The following is a 19574-nucleotide window of genomic DNA, read 5'->3' as shown; positions in this document are numbered from 1 at the left end:
GGTCTACCTGATTGGTTCTTTTTTGCTGGTTTTACGTGGTGAGTGAAGCCTTCCGTAACTTTGGTTTCGTCGCACAGCCATGTTTCCTGGAGGCATACAATATCATTTTCCTTCAAGATGTTTTTGAAATCTTCCTGTGACTTTATTCTATTGTATCCATTTACATTCAGGACAGAATGGCTAGGCTGTGCAACGACCCTTCTTCCTAATCAATGTTACTCATGTAGCCGTCTTCCTCACCATTCATGTAGGCCAGTTCTCTATATCTATTCCCAGCAAGGACATCTTCCACGTCCCACCTCTGATCTTTTGGTTTTATCGTAATTTCAAGGGCATCATTCTTGCCTCTCCCCAGGCTAATCATCTTTATTTGTCTTTCATCTAGTGCTGCATGGTTCCTAAGGAAAGAGTTCCCTGTCTTATTCAGTAGCACCTCTTCCCTTTTTACTATTCTAATTCCTTCCCAAAGCATCTCGGCCTCTGCCTTTTCTATTGCATCTTTTATTAAGGCTGAGTGGAGTAGAACCTTAGTTATTTCCTCCCCCTTGCCATTTGCCATAAACCCAACTTCTTTTAGATCTGCAGTACTGACATATCTTAGGCTGGGACACATTGCAAAAGATGATAGGAGCTGTGAACGATTTAAAGGGTTTAATTTCCTTGTTCTTTTCCCCCCCTTTTCCTGTCCTAATGGCTCTACTAACACCCAGTTATCTGTAGGGAGTTCTGGCTGTCGATGTTGTAATATTCCATCTGACATCTCTCCCCTATTATGCCTGCTTACTTCTTCTCTGTCTCTGGCTCTAACCCCCTTCACCTGGTTTAGGTTTCTAGGCCCCCCCACCTACAGGTGTGTCCTTCCCCCAATCAACTGTGCTCTCCTTTACCCCGGGTTGGGTCCTCCTGGGTGCCTTTTCAAATTTTCCCAATCTATTCCTTATTATCCTCCTGCTTGGATCGTCTGAACTATTACTACTTGCTCCTGATTCAGCAAAGTGTAATTTCTTAACTCCTTGCCTTAGTTCCTTATCCTTTATCTTATGGGCTGGAGAGGCCCCCCTCCCATGCTCCTGTTGCTTTTCAGGGTTGCAGTTAACTGGGGCCTTTTTCCCCCTCCTTTGTTGTTATTTGTTTTCTATAGCTCCTTCCCCCATATCTTTTTATTATCATTGGGCGATAGGATATGTATTCTGTGGGTGCATCCTCTGAATAACTACTCTCCCTTCTCGCTACATCCCCGCTATGCACTATATTCTCTTCCTGGTCTTCTACTGGTCTTACTAATGCGGGCATCAAGTTTTTAATCTGTACCAATTCTCCAATTATATCCTTGTATAGGTCACCTTGTCTTTTTATAATGTCGTTATTTAGGACTGAAACTTCTAAAATGCCCTGCAAGGTCTTTTGGAGCATTAACATAACCTCCAGCATGGATAAACTGGTTGATCCAGTCACCTCCAAATTACACAGGGGCACATCTGTAGCATTTAGACCGATACCAATTGGGCTCTTTAGTCTGTTGTCCATTGAAACTAATTTCCCGCGCAGCATAATTCTCTTCCCCCAAGTGTTTGCTACTATCTATTTTATCTTCGTTCACCACCTCTGCTCCTATGACCTGGGTGAATAGTGACTGCCACATCCTAGGTGAGGAAGACAGTCGAGGTTCCAATGGTAACTCGGCGATATTGAAGTCAGACTGGTTCAGGGGTTCCGTGCTAGATTCTGCCGAGTCTTCGATGGTTTGCGGGATCTCTAATACACTTGTCTCCTTACATACTGTCTCTTTCCCTTTAAAATGTTTCCCGATAAAATCCTTAATAGTTTTTGATACCGCCGACCCCCCTATTGCGCCAGCTGACTTAGAAGATGCAGGTGCTGGCAAAGGAGTTGAACTCGGGGGTGAAGTTTCTCCATTAATCATTACTCTGCTGCCGGTTGGTGTTACCATATCTTTATTTGCATTCTCCAGACTTTTTGATACATTGGGCACCTCCACCATTTCAGATTTATTTCCTGCTTTTTTAGAGTTTTTCTGGGCCTTACGTGGTTTTGTTTTCCCTAAGGCCATTTGTTTTCTAAGTTCTTCTTTACAGCGTAGCCGAGGGTACGAGGGAACTTTGTTGCACTGGGAGGCTTCTGTCGCTTAAGTATGAGCAACTGCCCTCTCCCCCGGATGACTTCCCTTAATTATTTAATTTAGGGCAAAATAAACAGACTTAAGAAGAATTGCCTCTTTCACTTACCTCTGTTTCTGTGGGCCCGCACTCCTTCCTCACCTCGCCAAATGAAATCCAGGCACCTCAACAACTTCAGTGTCCGTGTTCTCCTCTCCTGGTCATTTGTGACTTTTCTTCAGCCACCGACCGCCTCTTAGTTATTTGTTCTTAACGGGCTCCTCTCCAAGCAGTGCAGACTCGGATTTAGCTTGCCCACACTCTTCCCCACGTTGATAAGCTTTCCTAGGTGCTTCCTGTGCTGAAACTTAGTCAGCGCGCCGGGTCCTGGGTCTGTGGGCCCCCCAGTGGGGGGTGTGGGCGCCGCGCCCCCTCTGTACCCCTCTGCACGGCAAAAACACGGCTTCAGTATTTGCCGCTTGGTTCCAATGAGGGTTCAATTATCGTTTCGTGGCGGCGGAAAGTGCAGCAGGCGGTGGCTGCGGCGGCAGATAATGCAGCAGGCAGCAGGCGGCGTTCAAGGTGTTCCTTGCGATGCGCTTACTCGCTCAACCGGAAGTCGAGCGTTAAGGAGTTCCGAGGTGGGCGGTTCGATGGGAGTGCTACGGTCGGGCACAGAAACAGAAGTATGTAGGTGTTTTCACTGTATTCTAAGTGTCTTTCAGGATAGCATTTTCTCCGGGCCCGGTTAGTCAGAGTCAGTTACCACCAGTACCAGTCAGAAAAATTTGCAACAAGGCCTCTTTCTGCACCTCTGTTGGTTCTTTATGTATATCTCTTACTTCTTTCTGCACCTTTCTTTGCCTTTCTGGACTGGACTTCTTTTGCCTCTTTTTGCATTTCTCTAGCTTCTTTCTGCAACTTTCCTCCTCTTTCTGCACATGTTCTTCCAATGTAGGCATATTTAAAAATTAACATTTAAAAAACCTTTGAAACTCACTGAAAAAAACATAGCTTTCAGGTGAGTTATAGTTAGGAATTAGCATTTAAAAAACCTTTGAAATTCACGTAAAAAAACGTAGGTTTCACGGACTTATAGATAGTTGGACATTTGACTCGTACAAAACCAGAGAAATTTATCCATTATAGCTCACTCAGTATTATTAATATTATTATTATTATTTTAATTTATAGAGCGCGTAGTCACCCATGAGTATCCCAGCGCTAAGATCAATCCAACTGAGGTTCAGCAAGGAGGGCCTGGGACAGTGTTAGGGGAAGAGGTGCGTTTTTAATCGCTTCCTGAACCGTAGGTAGTTGGGTTCAGATTTTAAGTCAAGAGGGTGTTCCAGAGGCGTGCGGTGTGAACCGAAAAACGCCTTCCACCTGTTCGGGCTTTCTTGATTCTGGGGATGATGATGAGATGTTCCTGGTCGGATCGAAGGGATCTGGGGGCTTTATAAGGTTTAATGAATTTTTGTAGGCTTGGGGGGCCTTTATTTTGGAGCAATCTGTGCGCCAGGCAGAGGGCCTTAAATTTCACACGCTCTCTTACTGGGAGCCAATAGATCTGAAGTTTCGTAACTTGCTAGGTTCATGGTTAGGTTATGCAAGAAGGGCAAGAATGTGTGTGAAAATATGTCTTTTTCATAGAGGAGATAGTAACTTTGAGAAGTAAAGGTGCTGGCTAATGTGCGTAAACCAGTGGCGCTTGGATCGGATCTTTGACATAAAATGGAGAACTGGTAGAAAATACAATTCATTTAATGCATTGCACAGCAAATTGTTTGCATTTGTTTACATTTTGGGTGATTCTTTCCAGTATGGTGAAACATGACGATTTTATAGTTTTTTTTTACTTTTCTTTATGGATTACTTGAATTTATTGGAATAGAAATGTACCATATTGTTGAAACTGATAGTAGAACTGGTAATATTTTGGAGTGACACTCAATTGGTGCTGAGTTGAATGTGCTGGTGGAGACATCGTAGTCATTTTGGCCCTTCTTCTGAAAACGCTTGTGTGTCATAATATCGTAGGCATGGTCATCATCTTAGAAGAATGTGTAAATGTGTGTAAATTTGTGGGACTTGTAAAGCGCACAGCTTCCTGTAAGCGTCCCGGCGCTGAAGACCGCTGGGGAACCCGCCCTGGCTTTCCCTATGAGATGGCCCCTTCTGGGTATCTCCAAGGTGAAACCAGGCATCCCCGGCGTCTGTGGGGGGCCGTTGTAGAGATGAGGCAAGCTTAATGCCCAGAGTTGCTGAGTGTGATCCCTGGTTAGAGTAGGCACCGAGGCGAGAATTATCGAGTCCGCTGACCCTGGTCCACGACCGTGCCGTGTCGGGAATTGAACCCTGGTCCCGGGCCGTTCTCTGCTTCCCAGTCTGCCGCCTCTAACCAGTGAGCCACACCACTCCTCAGAAGAATATTGCAATAATAAGTCCAATATTTTTGTACATGATATTTAGGACATGATATTTATGTCAGGCCATATTCTGATTACGATATATTTGTACCGCACTTCTCAAGGCAGTCTGCTTTTTCAATATGACATGGTATTGTTGTGTGGCAACCCCCATTGTGTGCTGACTGGTATAGCTTTTCTTTAAACTCTAAATCTGGGGTACTGCTGTCCAGTCACCAGTGCAGGTTTTCACACCCGTGAACAAGGTGAAACTGGCATATTTAACTTTCCAGTAAGGCCATCGTATGTGGTGCAGTAAATACTGCAGTGGCATAGAAGGTCAAGTGTTACCTGGTGACTAGAGGGCCTATCGTGCCAGTCACTAGACTGACAAGGAAAACATGGCTTCAGGCCTACACAGAGAGCCTGAGAGGTGTACAGCAAAGCAACCTTACTTTTACAGCTTAAATAATCCACACCCTCAGTAGGCCTCGTAGTCTACAGGATAGAGTATATAGTACACAAAAGTGGATTATGTTAGAATTTCATCTTGACGTGTTTCTACAGTGACTGGCCACCAAACACCCTTTCAACTTTGAATGGTTATAGCTGTTCCTATGAAAAAACTAAAGTAATATTAAAATACCATTATTGCAACCTTTGGTTTGGTATACCGGGATAACCCAGATAAATGATTAATTCACATTCAATATAAATTCATCGATGAAGCTCGATATTTCATAAATATACAGGAAAGTACATTTTTACAAGTTAAATATTTCGGGGCAGATTTATGAGGCTCTTGCGCCTCCTTGCGCCGCAATTGGGTCACGTAATGTGACGCAACGGCGGCGCAAACAATGCGCCCTATTTCCAACGTGACGCATTTAGGAGATGCGTCACGTTGGAAACCCCTGCGCCATAAGGAGGCGTTCCTGCGCAGGGGGGGGGGCGTTCCTGCGCAGGAACGCCTCCTAAAAGTGGCTGAGTGAAATCTATGAGATTTCACTTAGTCACTTTCTACGTCAATTCCTTACGCCTGCTTGAAGCAGGCGTAAGGGTGACGCATCATGCATTGAAGTGGTGGCTCCTGTGCATTGCAGGAGTCATGTCGCACTTGCGACATGACTCCTGCAATGCGCCGCCCGTACGCCGAGAGATGCGTCACGCATCCTCACTGCCTTGCACCATGGTGCGCCGCATCATAAATGCGGCGCACCATGGGTGGCGGAGCAGTGGCGCACTGTGGCGCACTGTGGCGCATGTTAACTGGCGCATCCCTGGGGATGCACCAGTTAACATAAATCTGCCCCTTCATGCCTGAAACTCTAGCTGCTAATGCTGCTCCCAGAGCAGGGATGATGGATTGGGTGAGTTATGTAATCCAGGTTATCCCAAGTGGGGCAGTTAAAGAGGGTCCGGGAATATCACTTCCTTGAAAGAGATCTAGGATGTGGAGGGGACATCTGACTTTTATAGTTTAGTATAAGGGAATCCTAAAGCAGAGGTGTCTTTTGATCCAGGATACACTTTAGGCTTCCTACTTTAGTCTCACGAGAGGAAGGAGCTCTCACCAGAACTCGTTTGGCTTGCTTGATTGGGAGAGGACTGCTCATTACTCAGGTATGAATTAAACTCTCTCTAGGAGCTCAATGGATCTGCCATGTTGGATTGTACTGAGAGTGGTGCACGTAGGGATAGTTTGTGGTGAGGAAAACACTATGGGGCTTATTTACAAGGCACTTCACCACTTTTCCGTCTCTTTTACCATGTTAAAAAAGGTGCAAAAGTGGCACAAGGGCCTGGTAAAACTGCCCCTATGTGTTGTAAAAATCATAAGGTTTGCTCTTGTTAACTTTCTAACCATTGCTTAAGGAGTGGGAATAAGCCATCCCCACCCACAGGCAACTGAACTGAACAAAAGCAGCACCTCACCCCAACTTTCTGGACCTATCGCAGAATCGTAGAGGATTGGACCTGCAAACTGTTTTGTGTGGAGACCTTGTTGTGAGTTCCCTGTGGGCCCATAGCCATTCTACCCTATGTTAGCCTAACTGCACAAGTTTTAGGCTGCGTTTGCTTTGCGCACATTACAAAATATATTGCTTTTTTTGTGCCACACTGCTATTTTACACGTAGGCTGCACACGTCTTGTTATTCAGCGCTTCTGCTGAGATTCAGCCTGAACATTTCATGCAAGATTAAACAACAAGGTGCCCTGTTCTTCGCTCTGACGGTTACCAACACTGAGACATGGTGAAGAGATCCAGCTGCTGTGAACAAGACAATTCTTATCATATAAGTCACAACTTCTCGCAGAGAATAGGCCATGAGACGAGAGAGTTGTGCCATGTAAGGTGTAGGACAGCTGTCTAGGAATGTCAGGTATGGGCTTCAACGCTAATCCCCGACATCTCCAATATACCACTGTGCAGGTAGGCTGAGGCAGATTTGTCAGTCGCTCTGACAGGGCTTTTCATTGTGTCGAGTTTATTGATTATGCTAATCCCATTGCTAACATGCATATGTTTTCTGTTTGCAGCACAGTTGCTTCATGATACAGCACAATAGTTTCAATAAATATTGTAAGCTTCCTTTGTCTCTTTTCTGTTTATCGTGGACATGCATGAGTGAGAGAAGGTGATGATCCGAATCCACATTCCCTGAGAGGGTTTACAGTGTTGTGTTCTGTGGTGAAAGCTTACTTGTTACTCTGGGAATGTTAAAAGGGCAAATAAGGTACTATGAGCTAGTTTTGATTTGGGCCCATAGGTACTGATGTGGTATGGTGACTCAGCCCCTACGTACTGATGTTCTGTGGTCCCGGCAAAGCTCTCTTTCTAAATAGAATCCCTGCTGCAGCTTAAAGGGCCGGACCTGCCTCAACTTGTCCCCTGGACTACGAAATAGACTCCAAGGGTTAGGGTTCTGACCTCTTATGTGATCACAAGACAACAAAGCTGTAATAAGCCTGTTTCTGGAGTCACAAACCAACCAGCTACAACTGGACCTGGACTAGACGTTGCAGGTAGCCTGAGGTTACATCTGTCCTGACCCCTAAATGTTGTCCCAGAGTTCCTGGGGCTCATAAAAGGGACCAAGATGAACTGTACAAGAGAACCTCAAAATGTGGAACTCAGAAATTAGTTCAACTTCTAAGACCTCTATCTCATCAGCGAGATCATAAGGTAAATGTAACACATTTTGAGAGGACATTATCAGATATAATTTCAGTCTTATCATGTTGGCTTGCTGCTGTATCTTGCTTCAAAAAGAAGACTAAGGGACAGATTTACTGGATTCTCATGGAGCGCAGTGCAGCAGCTGCAAATGCTGAACTACACTGCATGAGAAGGGGATCGCTTCTCGGCCTTTTGACTAAGATCAAGTGTAGTACGCTGCATGAGAAGGGGAGAGCAGGAGAGCGCAATACTTACAGAAAATGCCACTCTCCTCGCCTCTCCCTAGTGCCGGTGCATAAATATGCTGTCACAGACACATCTTTGCACCATAGTGCAAGTGAGACTAACTGGTAACCTTTGTCCACTTTTATGTGTGTTGTACAGTTCAGCACACATACAAAGTCGGAAAAGAAATGAGAAATGAATGCATTTCTCCTTCTTGGTGCCTATTTGAAATGGGTACTAATTTCTAACCCTAAACCCTGTCTACTTTTTGAAGAAAGTAGGGCCTGGTGTCAGCGACTTTGGTGGTGGCATGGTAAGCCCCCTTGGCACTAAGTAACGCAAAGCATGCCCTACATTTGAGTGATTAGTAAAACATGTGTAAACATTGAATTAGCCTCGATTTGCATATCTTTTAGGGTGCAAGCACAATGCTAAAACTTTGTAAATATACCCCTAAGTACAAAAGCATAAATCTCGAGCACGCTTGAGTATCCATCTGATGAGCGGACTTTATTGTCCGCATATAGAATATTCTCCCTGCACAATGTTTGGAATTAGTGAAACTGTGTGTTTGACATGACAGGATTTGGGGATTTATATCTTAGGTTGGACTCATTTCCTGCTCAACATTTTCATCCACTTACCAATTAGTCTCAGATTGTAAATCCTTCTTCCAGAAAGCATGCAGATGTTATATATTGATCCAGACAACATTTGCATGCAACCATCTTACCTCTTAATTGTCTGCTTCTGGGTGGACAAGGAAATCTGTCAAGCATGAGGGTGGGCACTGTGGCGTAGAGATGGGATGGGTTCTGTTGGCAGCTCCAGAATTGCTAAGCATGCATTCTTCTGTCCCTTATATTGAATCCAGCTGTGGAAACCAAAGAACATGAGAATGACATTATAATTCCTGATTAGTTATCAAAGACATATCTGCCAAATGTGGTCCACAAGCAGTGGTTACCCTAGTGACACTCCACCACAAATTGCAGCCAAGGATGGTGTTAGCATTAAAGTCATTGAGCACTGTCACTTGTGGTAGTGGGCTTGTCAAGCTTCTGTGGAAATAAATTAATTGGACATTAACATATGGTATGTGCCTAGTGTTTTTTCAAAAATCCAAGGCATACTTTGTTTAGTTGAAAACAAACTGACCTTTATATTAACTGCAGTGTTAATTTCAATTATGAAGAAGATTCTCCTGGTACAGGTTCTGAGTTCATATGACATTTTTCACTCTGTTCTGTGATTTCTTATTCCAGATGTTGCACTATGTGAGGAATGTGCACTTTACCACTGGCACTGGAGAGGAAATCTTCTTTGATCAGAATGGAGATGTGCCCCCTGTGTTTGACTTTTTAAACCTCCAGATCTCGCTGAATGACACAGTACAACTGGTGAAAGTGGGGATGTATGACTCCAGTGTCCCTGAAGGGAAGCAGGTCAGGATGAAGAGTGGAGCCATGATGTGGAACACTGGACACGGCCAGGTGAGGGTGGACAGCGATGGCCTGGTGCTGTCGCCTTACATAAGGATTAGATTAATAGAAATAAAGTTGACGTATCTAAAGCTAATAAACTGTCTAGTAGTAAATGGAAAAGATTTGCTGAAGTTTGACAAGAAATAAAAAAAATATTAATAATTCGAAGATACCATCAACTTTTTTTGTTTAATTTTTATTGGTTTTTGTAGTTGAACATCAGGTAACATATCTATGCATACAATCATTATAAGTAGATTTGGGGACATGGATGTTACAGCTCAAAAAGCAAGGAGGCAGCAGTATGCATGGTTGTCAATAATTTTCCTTGGATTGAGTGTTACTGCAGCTCCTGTTGCCTGGTGACATGTGACAAATAAAAAGTGGCTGTTGCTGCTGGTGTTATTAGCACCCGTGTCTGCATGTGGTGTGCTAGGGGTAGGAGAGGAAAGGCAGGAAGTGAGGGTGATTCCACCCACAGCTTCAATCAGTGGTCATATACACCCTACCATGCAAATGTTGTGTTTCCTGGGATTGCGAGTGCGGTCCTAGAAGGAGAGCAGGCCAGATATCTATCTGCTGAGCCTTGTGTGTGTACCCGCTATCCTTCACAGCATGTCATCACCAGTGGTTTTGAGCCAATGCGGTATTTGGGATACGCACTCTTGGTTCAAGAAGTTTGCTTCAAAGTATTTAGTTGGTGGGTGGTGCCCGTGGGGTTGAACCCCCTGTACCAGGATTGTATACACAAATGATTTAATTGCGCTGCTCCCTTGGGAACAGCGTCTCCCCAGAGCACTCGCGTTTAATTTCAATAATGTTTCAATGCTTGTGAATAAAGTTCATTGCTTTTTTATTTTGATTTTTATCTTATCCTTTTACACATGATATTTGTCTTCCATATCATATTAGCTCATTTGGCCCAATGCATTTCGGGCTGTAGCCCTTCCTCAGGGGCCATGTGGTTCCTGTAAGGTAAACAAGTACAGTTTCATTTCACTGTTACATCTATATTTGCACATATATATACATTGAGTTTAGTTTTCAACTTTCACGAACATGCTGTTTGAGAGAGATCACGTTTCCAAATTTCATGTTTTAAACTGAATGAAACCATAATAAGTTCTGACGTACACATTAATGTCCATAATCATGCAAAAAGATTGTATAATGGTACTGCCTGTAAACCGTGTTGCTAAACAATTGTATTATAAACGGTTGAATTGATTGTGAAGGGTAACTCTGACCTTGTCTGGCGTGTGGGCTGTTCGTTCAGTGACGGTTTGTGTAGGTGAAAGCCAAGTCTGTACATAAATGAGAACAGAATCAAAAATTGTTCTACCATGCGACTTGCTAGTCAATGCGTTGCTCTATCAGTAGTTATCTGGGCGGGTGCAGCCCGAATGCGGGACTTACCGAGAAAAATTCTGTCGCGCGTTCTATGTTTCTCGTTCAACGGCGTTGAACACAATCAAGTTTACCGCGTACTAAATGGACGTCTGAAGTCACGTGGGTCATGAAAATGCGTGACGGCGTGTGATAGGTCCAATTCGTCCGTGACAGTCAGCTGTATGTGTCGGAGGTCCTGTTTGGTGGTCTCGTAGTCACGTGTGTAAACACAAAGGTTTTGTGATCGTGCGACTGTAAAAGGATGTTAGATGTGTGTAATGCGCTATATGTAAACAGCACCACCTCATGTGATATATTATAAGTTGAACCCAAATTTTACCGTTTTTATGGCAGTAACTTTTCAAATCATATTTCAAAACAAAATTATATAAACTGTAATAAATACATTACATTTGAATATTTTCATTAGTTGTTGACAAAGCTCAACCGGAAGTCTATAAATGGCAACTAAATTCCAAACGTTCATTGAGCCCTCTAGGGGCGGTCGATGATAGTCTGTGTATCCAGTATAATTCCCTTCTTAAGAGATATTGTTCATTGTCTCTTCCTGGTAATATCGGAACCATTTCCAGAATACAATATTTGAGTTGGCTGGGATTATGTTGGTGTTCATTAAAGTGTACCGCTACTGTGGATTTTGCAGATTTCAGTCTGATGTTTGAACGATTTTCTGTTAGGCGGATTTTTATCTTTCTAGATGTTTTGCCCACATAGGGGAGCCCACATGGGCATTTTAGCATATAAACCAAGTTAGTACTGTCACATGTACCATTTACTTTTAGTTTGATTTTTGTACCACTTGATGGGTGATTTATTTCATTGCCTCTGATGATAGAATTGCAGTTACCGCAATTGTGACAAGCCAATGTACCTTTGTATGTAGTTGGTGACACAGTGGATTTGGGTTTTAAAAGTTCTTTTAGGTTTCTGGTCATTTCATATGCGAATCTTGGATTCAAAGTGAAGATTCCTTTAAAATTCAAAAGATCGAGGATACCCGGAAGCCGCACTGGAACTCGCGGTAGACAGAATATCTTCGATGAACAGACAAAATTTACTTACTCAATCAACCAAAAGAGAAGAGCAGAGATCCGTATTCATTTCAAAATTCTCAACAAGGAGTCAGAACATCAAGAAAATTATTTTAAAGCATTGGCAACTACTGGCCCTTGAAGACGATTTTAAAGGAATCTTCACTTTGAATCCAAGATTCGCATATGAAAGGACCAGAAACCTAAAAGAACTTTTAAAACCCAAATCCACTGTGTCACCAACTACATACAAAGGTACATTGGCTTGTCACAATTGCGGTAACTGCAATTCTATCATCAGAGGCAATGAAATAAATCACCCATCAAGTGGTACAAAAATCAAACTAAAAGTAAATGGTACATGTGACAGTACTAACTTGGTTTATATGCTAAAATGCCCATGTGGGCTCCCCTATGTGGGCAAAACATCTAGAAAGATAAAAATCCGCCTAACAGAACATCGTTCAAACATCAGACTGAAATCTGCAAAATCCACAGTAGCGGTACACTTTAATGAACACCAACATAATCCCAGCCAACTCAAATATTGTGCTCTGGAAATGGTTCCGATATTACCAGGAAGAGACAATGAACAATATCTCTTAAGAAGGGAATTATACTGGATACACAGACTATCATCGACCGCCCCTAGAGGGCTCAATGAACGTTTGGAATTTAGTTGCCATTTATAGACTTCCGGTTGAGCTTTGTCAACAACTAATGAAAATATTCAAATGTAATGTATTTATTACAGTTTATATAATTTTGTTTTGAAATATGATTTGAAAAGTTACTGCCATAAAAACGGTAAAATTTGGGTTCAACTTATAATATATCACATGAGGTGGTGCTGTTTACATATAGCGCATTACACACATCTAACATCCTTTTACAGTCGCACGATCACAAAACCTTTGTGTTTACACACGTGACTACGAGACCACCAAACAGGACCTCCGACACATACAGCTGACTGTCACGGACGAATTGGACCTATCACACGCCGTCACGCATTTTCATGACCCACGTGACTTCAGACGTCCATTTAGTACGCGGTAAACTTGATTGTGTTCAACGCCGTTGAACGAGAAACATAGAACGCGCGACAGAATTTTTCTCGGTAAGTCCCGCATTCGGGCTGCACCCGCCCAGATAACTACTGATAGAGCAACGCATTGACTAGCAAGTCGCATGGTAGAACAATTTTTGATTCTGTTCTCATTTATGTACAGACTCGGCTTTCACCTACACAAACCGTCACTGAACGAACAGCCCACACGCCAGACAAGGTCAGAGTTACCCTTCACAATCAATTCAACCGTTTATAATACAATTGTTTAGCAACACGGTTTACAGGCAGTACCATTATACAATCTTTTTGCATGATTATGGACATTAATGTGTACGTCAGAACTTATTATGGTTTCATTCAGTTTAAAACATGAAATTTGGAAACGTGATCTCTCTCAAACAGCATGTTCGTGAAAGTTGAAAACTAAACTCAATGTATATATATGTGCAAATATAGATGTAACAGTGAAATGAAACTGTACTTGTTTACCTTACAGGAACCACATGGCCCCTGAGGAAGGGCTACAGCCCGAAATGCATTGGGCCAAATGAGCTAATATGATATGGAAGACAAATATCATGTGTAAAAGGATAAGATAAAAATCAAAATAAAAAAGCAATGAACTTTATTCACAAGCATTGAAACATTATTGAAATTAAACGCGAGTGCTCTGGGGAGACGCTGTTCCCAAGGGAGCAGCGCAATTAAATCATCACCAGTGGTTCGTCGGGGCCCGCAGTAGGTGCCTAGGGCTCCTCATCCATTTGCCAGACGTTGCAGAGGTCCTGGAGGACTGCATCCCATGCGGCATTGATCAGGAGTTCACAGAGCCCCGAGATATTCTTGCGGTGCACGGCGACACTTTCTGCCTGCGCCCAGGTTGTCAACGAGTGGAACCACGCCATCACGGGCAGGGGCTCACAACGCTTCCAATGTCTGGAAATCAAGGGGCAGATTTATGATGGGAATGCGCCACGTTTGCATAACGCAACTGCGGCGTAAACGTGGCGCATCCCTACGACCCATATACAACGTGACGCATCTAGGCAGATGCGTCACGTTGTAAAGCCCTGCACCACTTGTGGGCGTTCCGGCGCAGGGTGGGCGTTCCGGGGCAGGTGCGCCTCGCAAAAGTGGCTGAGTGAAATCTATAAGATTTCACTCAGTCACTTTCAGGCCAATGCTGCGTCAAAACCCTGCGCCTACTTGAAGCAGGCGTAGGTCTTGACGCAGCATTGTAAAGATGGGGCACGCCGAGCCTTGCTGGAGCTGCGTCGCGCTTGCGACGCAACTCCAGCAATGCGCCACCTTTACGGCACAGATGCGTCACGCATCTGTGCCGTTTTTGCCCCATGGTGCGCCGCATTGTAAATGCGGCGTACCATGGGTGGCAGAGCAGTGGCGCAAAATAACTGGCGCATCCCTGGGGATGCACCAGTTATCATAAATCTGCCCCCAAGTGTTTAACTACAAGTAATCCCAGGTTTATGAACCTTGACATTAACTTGTAATTTTTTGGACCTTTAATAGAGACCCAGGAGGTACACCTCCCAGGTATACTCCACTGTGCACACGGTACAGATCGTCAGGTAAGTGACAACAGCAAGCCAATAAGTGGTGAGAGCAATACAGTTCCATAACATATGAATTAGATCCGCATCCTCCAGGTTGCACCTAGCACAGTGGACATCAGTGCCTTAAAATATTTGTTTATTTTGGCTGGAGTGAGGCATGCTCTGTGTATTATATAGTACTCTTTGAGGAAGGATCTGGCATTCCTGGGATGAATGTGGGCCCTTCTTCTATGGTCGATCATTCACTATCTGTACATGGAAGATGGAGATCTATGTCCCAGTGGCGTCTGAGGGGCACCAGATGTTGTGCTGCACGTTCATGCAGTGAATCAGCAAACCTCTTTGTGAGGTGACTCACTGTGCCCATCATGTGTATATATTGGGTGGTGCGGTACTGTGGGTTCTTACTTTATATCTCCCCGTATTGCTCGTAGTGCCATGATCACTGAGGTATGAAGCAGGAACGGACCTCGTGGCGGGCCTTCCTCATCTGCCAGGACATCGAAGGGTGCCAGCTATCCGTCACGATAGGGGTCTCCCAATGTCTGCCGCTCCGCCTCTCCCAGGCCAGGAGTTCTGCCCCACTGGTGATACTTTGCCCTCTCGACGGGCCTTTAGAGACAAAGTGGGTGCATATGGGACTGCAGTGATTGTGAGGTGTAAGCTACGTATAAAGCATTAATAATAATAACAATAATATTAATAATTATAATAATTATTAATAATAATAACAATACGGACATTTGTAATGCGCAACAGCTACCTCAAACAGAGGTGTCCCGGCGCTACCACCAGCATCAGTTGGGTGGGTGCCCCACTCCTCCGCCCAGGATGAAATAACTTTAGAATAGACAAGTGTGTCCATGTAGTAAATGTGTGTCCTTGTCTCCTAAGTTCAGTCTGCAGGCCCATTTGGCAATCCACTGCAGCTGCGCCATCAGATAATAGTGTTACATATTGGGTACAGTAAGCCCCCCTTTGTCAGCTGGCAACTACAGCTCAGATAACGCAACCCGGCATCAAGGTACACTTGAAGGAGTGAAAGATGGGGGGTCAGATGTATAGTGTCAAGTTATTGAAGAAGTACAAGAGCTGGGGTAGTAGCACCATCTTAAGTAGTGCTATGCGGCCCATAACTGGTAGGGGCAGGCTCTGGCACAATGTCATCTATCACTTGATGGCACCTATCGCCCGCAGTAGGTTCCCTTCCATCAGCTCCTCTGGTTGATGGTAGATCCTGATCCCCAAGTAGGAAAATACAGAGGGCTGCCATTGCACACGCATGCCGTTAACAATCGATGCTGGATCTGGAGCAGCTGGACTAAAAGGTTAGAGGCATGACTTTTCCCAATTTACACGCAGGCCGGAGAGGGACACAAAGTCAGCGAGTGTCTTCGCTAAGCCATCCCATTGCTCCCTTATATCTCTAATGTATAGATTCAGTTTGTCAGCTTAAAGAGAAACCGCATGCGTCTTGTCTCTTAAGGGGATCCCACGGTCTGCTCTACCTCTCTGGAGGGCTTCCGCTAATGGTTCAATGGCTAGGGAGAACAGTAGTGAGGAAAGTGGGTACGCTTGTATGATACCACGGCTGATGGACACTGACCTGTTTTAACCCCTTACCTGCTAAGCCTTTCCCCCCCCCACCAGGGCTGGGCCCTTTTTTTTCGCTATTTTGGATAGTTTGTGCTTAGGGCTTCATACCTGTTTTTCCACCTAAGATATCCACGCCACATTTGCATCCTTTTTTCCAACATCCTGGGGATTCCAAATGTTACCAGGGTTTGTGGATTCCCCTGGAGGGGACTAAGAAATTAGCCAAAATACAGCTACGTTTTAGTTTTGGAGGGAACAATTGAAAAAAGTGCTGAAGAAGAAAGGGGTCACCGTCTAGAAATCACCATCTTCCCAGCTTTTAAGAATAGACAGACTTTTGTAAGAAAACCAACATTTTCTTCACAGTTTTTGTATTTTAATGTTATATAGCCTATTTCCCCTTTTCTGTGCTTTCAATACCCTTCCAGTGAGTAGTAGAAGTTAATATGAAACTTAAGGAAAATATGACCACGTACAACTATTCATTTCTGAAACATAGATACAATTCTGAATTCAGCAAATGGTCATTTGTTAAGATCCTTCAAGGTTTTCCTATAGAAAGTAACAGTTGAAATCAAACAAATATTGAAAACTAGTTGAAAAAATAGCCATTTATACTTGCATTTTCAACTGTAACTTTTTCTAAGTATGAAAATTGTTTAAAAGCAATAGATCATTACATCCACTGGACCATTCTTGTTGCAGGGGTATATAGGACTTGTACGTTCACCAAGTACCCAAGGTGCGCAGAGCCAGTAACTGATATGCACCTTGCAATGGTTTTTCATGGGGTTTTGGGTATACAGCAATTCACATTCTAAAATATAAAGAGTGAAAATAGGTATCAAGGAAAACTATATATTTCCGAAATCGGACCGACATATGGAGTTCATAAACTTTGGTTATTTGCACAACTGCGAATAGGTAAGTACCTATACTTGCATTTGAATTAGAAGGCATTTTTGAAGACAACTTATTTTTTTACACACTGTCTTACATTTGAAAGGCAGAACTGCATAGACATTCATTGGTAATAACACTTGTTCTACTATTCTGTGTTCCCCTAAGACTCCCAATACAAACTTGTGTGGGTAGGGCTAGTGGCCGCAACAGGAAACAGCCGAAAACACAACGTAGATGCATCACATTTTTTCCAGTGTAAATTGACCCTTTTCTCGCAAAGTGCCTGGCTGTGGATTTTGGACCCTAGCTCAGCCGTCCCATAGGGAAGCCGAGCAAACCTATATATTTTTCAAAACTACACACCCAGGGAAATTCAGGATGGGGTGACTTGGGTGGCTCTCATGAAGGTTTGTTACACATAATCCCTTGCAATTCTGGGATGGAAAATTCTGGAATCTGAGAGATTCTAGAAACTTTCTTTGACCCAGCATTCCTCCGAACTATGGCCCTTTTGGTGGGGTTGGGGGTAAATCGCATGCCCACCTCCGGGCAGCCCCCACCCCTAAATATAACAAAAGCATAATCCTTGGTGCCTAGTGGGCTTGCTCCCCCCCCCCCAGGGAGAAGATCAGGGGCTATTGCCCCATCTTCCTCCTGTGGGAGCAGAAAGAGTGTCATTTTTTGGGGGGGTGGGGGCATTGCATTGCCCATTTTGGGCAGGCAGCCTCCATCCCTATAGACAAAAATAAAATAAATCCCTGGGGCCTAGTATGTTTTCTTCCCCCTAGGGAGGCAGATTGGATGCTATTACCCCATCTGCCTTTCAGGGGGGGGCATAAAGACTGAACTTTTCCAAAAACATTGGTGGGGCAAAAGCCCTTGCCCAAGGTGCTGCTCCCCCTCCCTGTAAGCAGGAATTATTTAAGGAAGGATACCATTGTGAAAGGGAGATTCTCCCCTTTGCACAAAAACTCTCCCATCTGCCTACATGCTCTGGGCTGAGATAGCCCCCTCAGCATGTAGGCAGTGAAACTCAAACAAGCATATTGGTTTGTTTCCGTTTTGGTTTAATTGAAATGCCGATCAGCACGAAGTTTGCGCTGATCTGCATTTCAGTGAAAACATCAGAACAGCCTCAAGAGCTGGCAAAGCCTTTCCCCTGCTCACGAGGCTGTATAGATGCACCGGAAATCCCTTGTGTGTGGGCACCAGAATGATTTCCAGTGCCATATGCAAGAAGGGTACGGAGTTCCTCTGTGTCAAAGTAAAAGAACATGGAGATACTAAAGGTGGGACTGAAGAGGAATAGCCCCACACTGAGGAACTAGGGCTCTCACACACCTAGCAAGCTAGGTGTCATGCTTCATCATATGAGCCTGCTGTTGGGGACAGCTGTAAGCTCAACTGAGCATGTGTAAAGCAGAAGAGGCTAAATATATCTCGTCTCCAGGCAGATTTCAAGAGCAGTTAGCATGAAGGTAGGGCAGAGCACAAGGAGATCACATGGGAAACAAAATGGTTGCCAGAAATACAAAATGGATTCCACACAACGGACAAGATAGTCTCTAAATACAAGATGTCTTCTGCTAATCCTTAACCTAATCGCTGCTTAATTACGATATTCTGATCTGACCTCTCCCCAAGAAATGAGAAAGAAGGCAGACAAATGGGTCAGAACCAAGGTGAAGCAGAAAGTTAAGAACCAAAGATGTGGCCAGAAGAAGCAACATCCTAATAAGGGCGGGGAGAAGGGTAAAGACCAGAAGTCTTAACAAGGCCCCCAAAAGTAACCGCGGTGTAAAATCTGTAAACAGAATACCCAGTAGACTAGTGATTGCACTAGACCCAAAGACTCAACTCCACCCACCATTGCCCCTAAGCCAACTGTTCCCCCTAGTTCAGCTCCAAGTGGTGGTACTCAGAATAAGGGTGTAGTGGAGTTAACCCTGGGCTCTGAGATGGACTCTGGTCTAGTCAGAGTTCCAACTCAGGCTGTACTGATCTGTGATGGAGGCATGGATATGTGTTCCTTTGTGAGTCCCAGTAACTTGGGCAAATACAGACAGCAGCCTTTGATTAATGGAAAAGAGACTATGGCCTACAGAGACACAGGGGCAAGTATCACAATGGTGACACAAGACCTTGTGGCTCCTGAGCAGCTCATACTTGGTGAAACTTACACAGTGACCAATGCCAGCAATGTCACGACCAACCATGTCCTGGCAGTTGTTAATCTCTCTGCAGGGGAGGGGTAACTAGTCTCAAGAAGGTTGTAGTTAGTGCAGAACTCCTTGTAGAATGCTTGCTTGGCAATGATTTGGAAACTTCAGCCTGGGTTGAATTGGAGCTCAGGACCCATGCAGAAATGCTAGGTATCTCTGCACATGTGTTTGCTGTGAGTAGGTCCAAGGCCAAAATGTCTAACACTGAACAGGCCCTGGATTCTGGAAGAATGGGCCAAGTGCCTTCCAAGAAAAGGAGCAGTAGGGCTAAGGCCCTGGCTCAGAATAGAGATCAGTCTCTTGAGGGAGATGATTGTGGTCCTGAAGCAGGAACTGTCCCAGATGAGCTT

General features: G+C 44.2%; 1 protein-coding gene across 1 annotated transcript in view; it reads left to right on the top strand.

Moving 5' to 3' along the window:
* Nucleotides 1–19574, top strand: part of LOC144752001 (extracellular calcium-sensing receptor-like) — a 138225-nt gene that overhangs the window by 74774 nt on the left and 43877 nt on the right. The window contains exons 3-4 of the mRNA XM_078639959.1: nucleotides 9198–9425; nucleotides 13090–13146. Coding sequence (XP_078496085.1) covers nucleotides 9198–9425; nucleotides 13090–13146 — 285 coding nt within the window. The remainder of the gene's footprint in view (nucleotides 1–9197; nucleotides 9426–13089; nucleotides 13147–19574) is intronic.

The sequence above is a fragment of the Lissotriton helveticus genome, chromosome 4_2, assembly GCF_964261635.1.
Source record: "Lissotriton helveticus chromosome 4_2, aLisHel1.1, whole genome shotgun sequence".
Classification (NCBI taxonomy): Eukaryota; Metazoa; Chordata; class Amphibia; order Caudata; family Salamandridae; genus Lissotriton; species Lissotriton helveticus.
The sequence above is the reverse complement of the archived record's forward strand: the minus strand, read 5'-3'. Positions and strand labels throughout refer to the sequence as shown.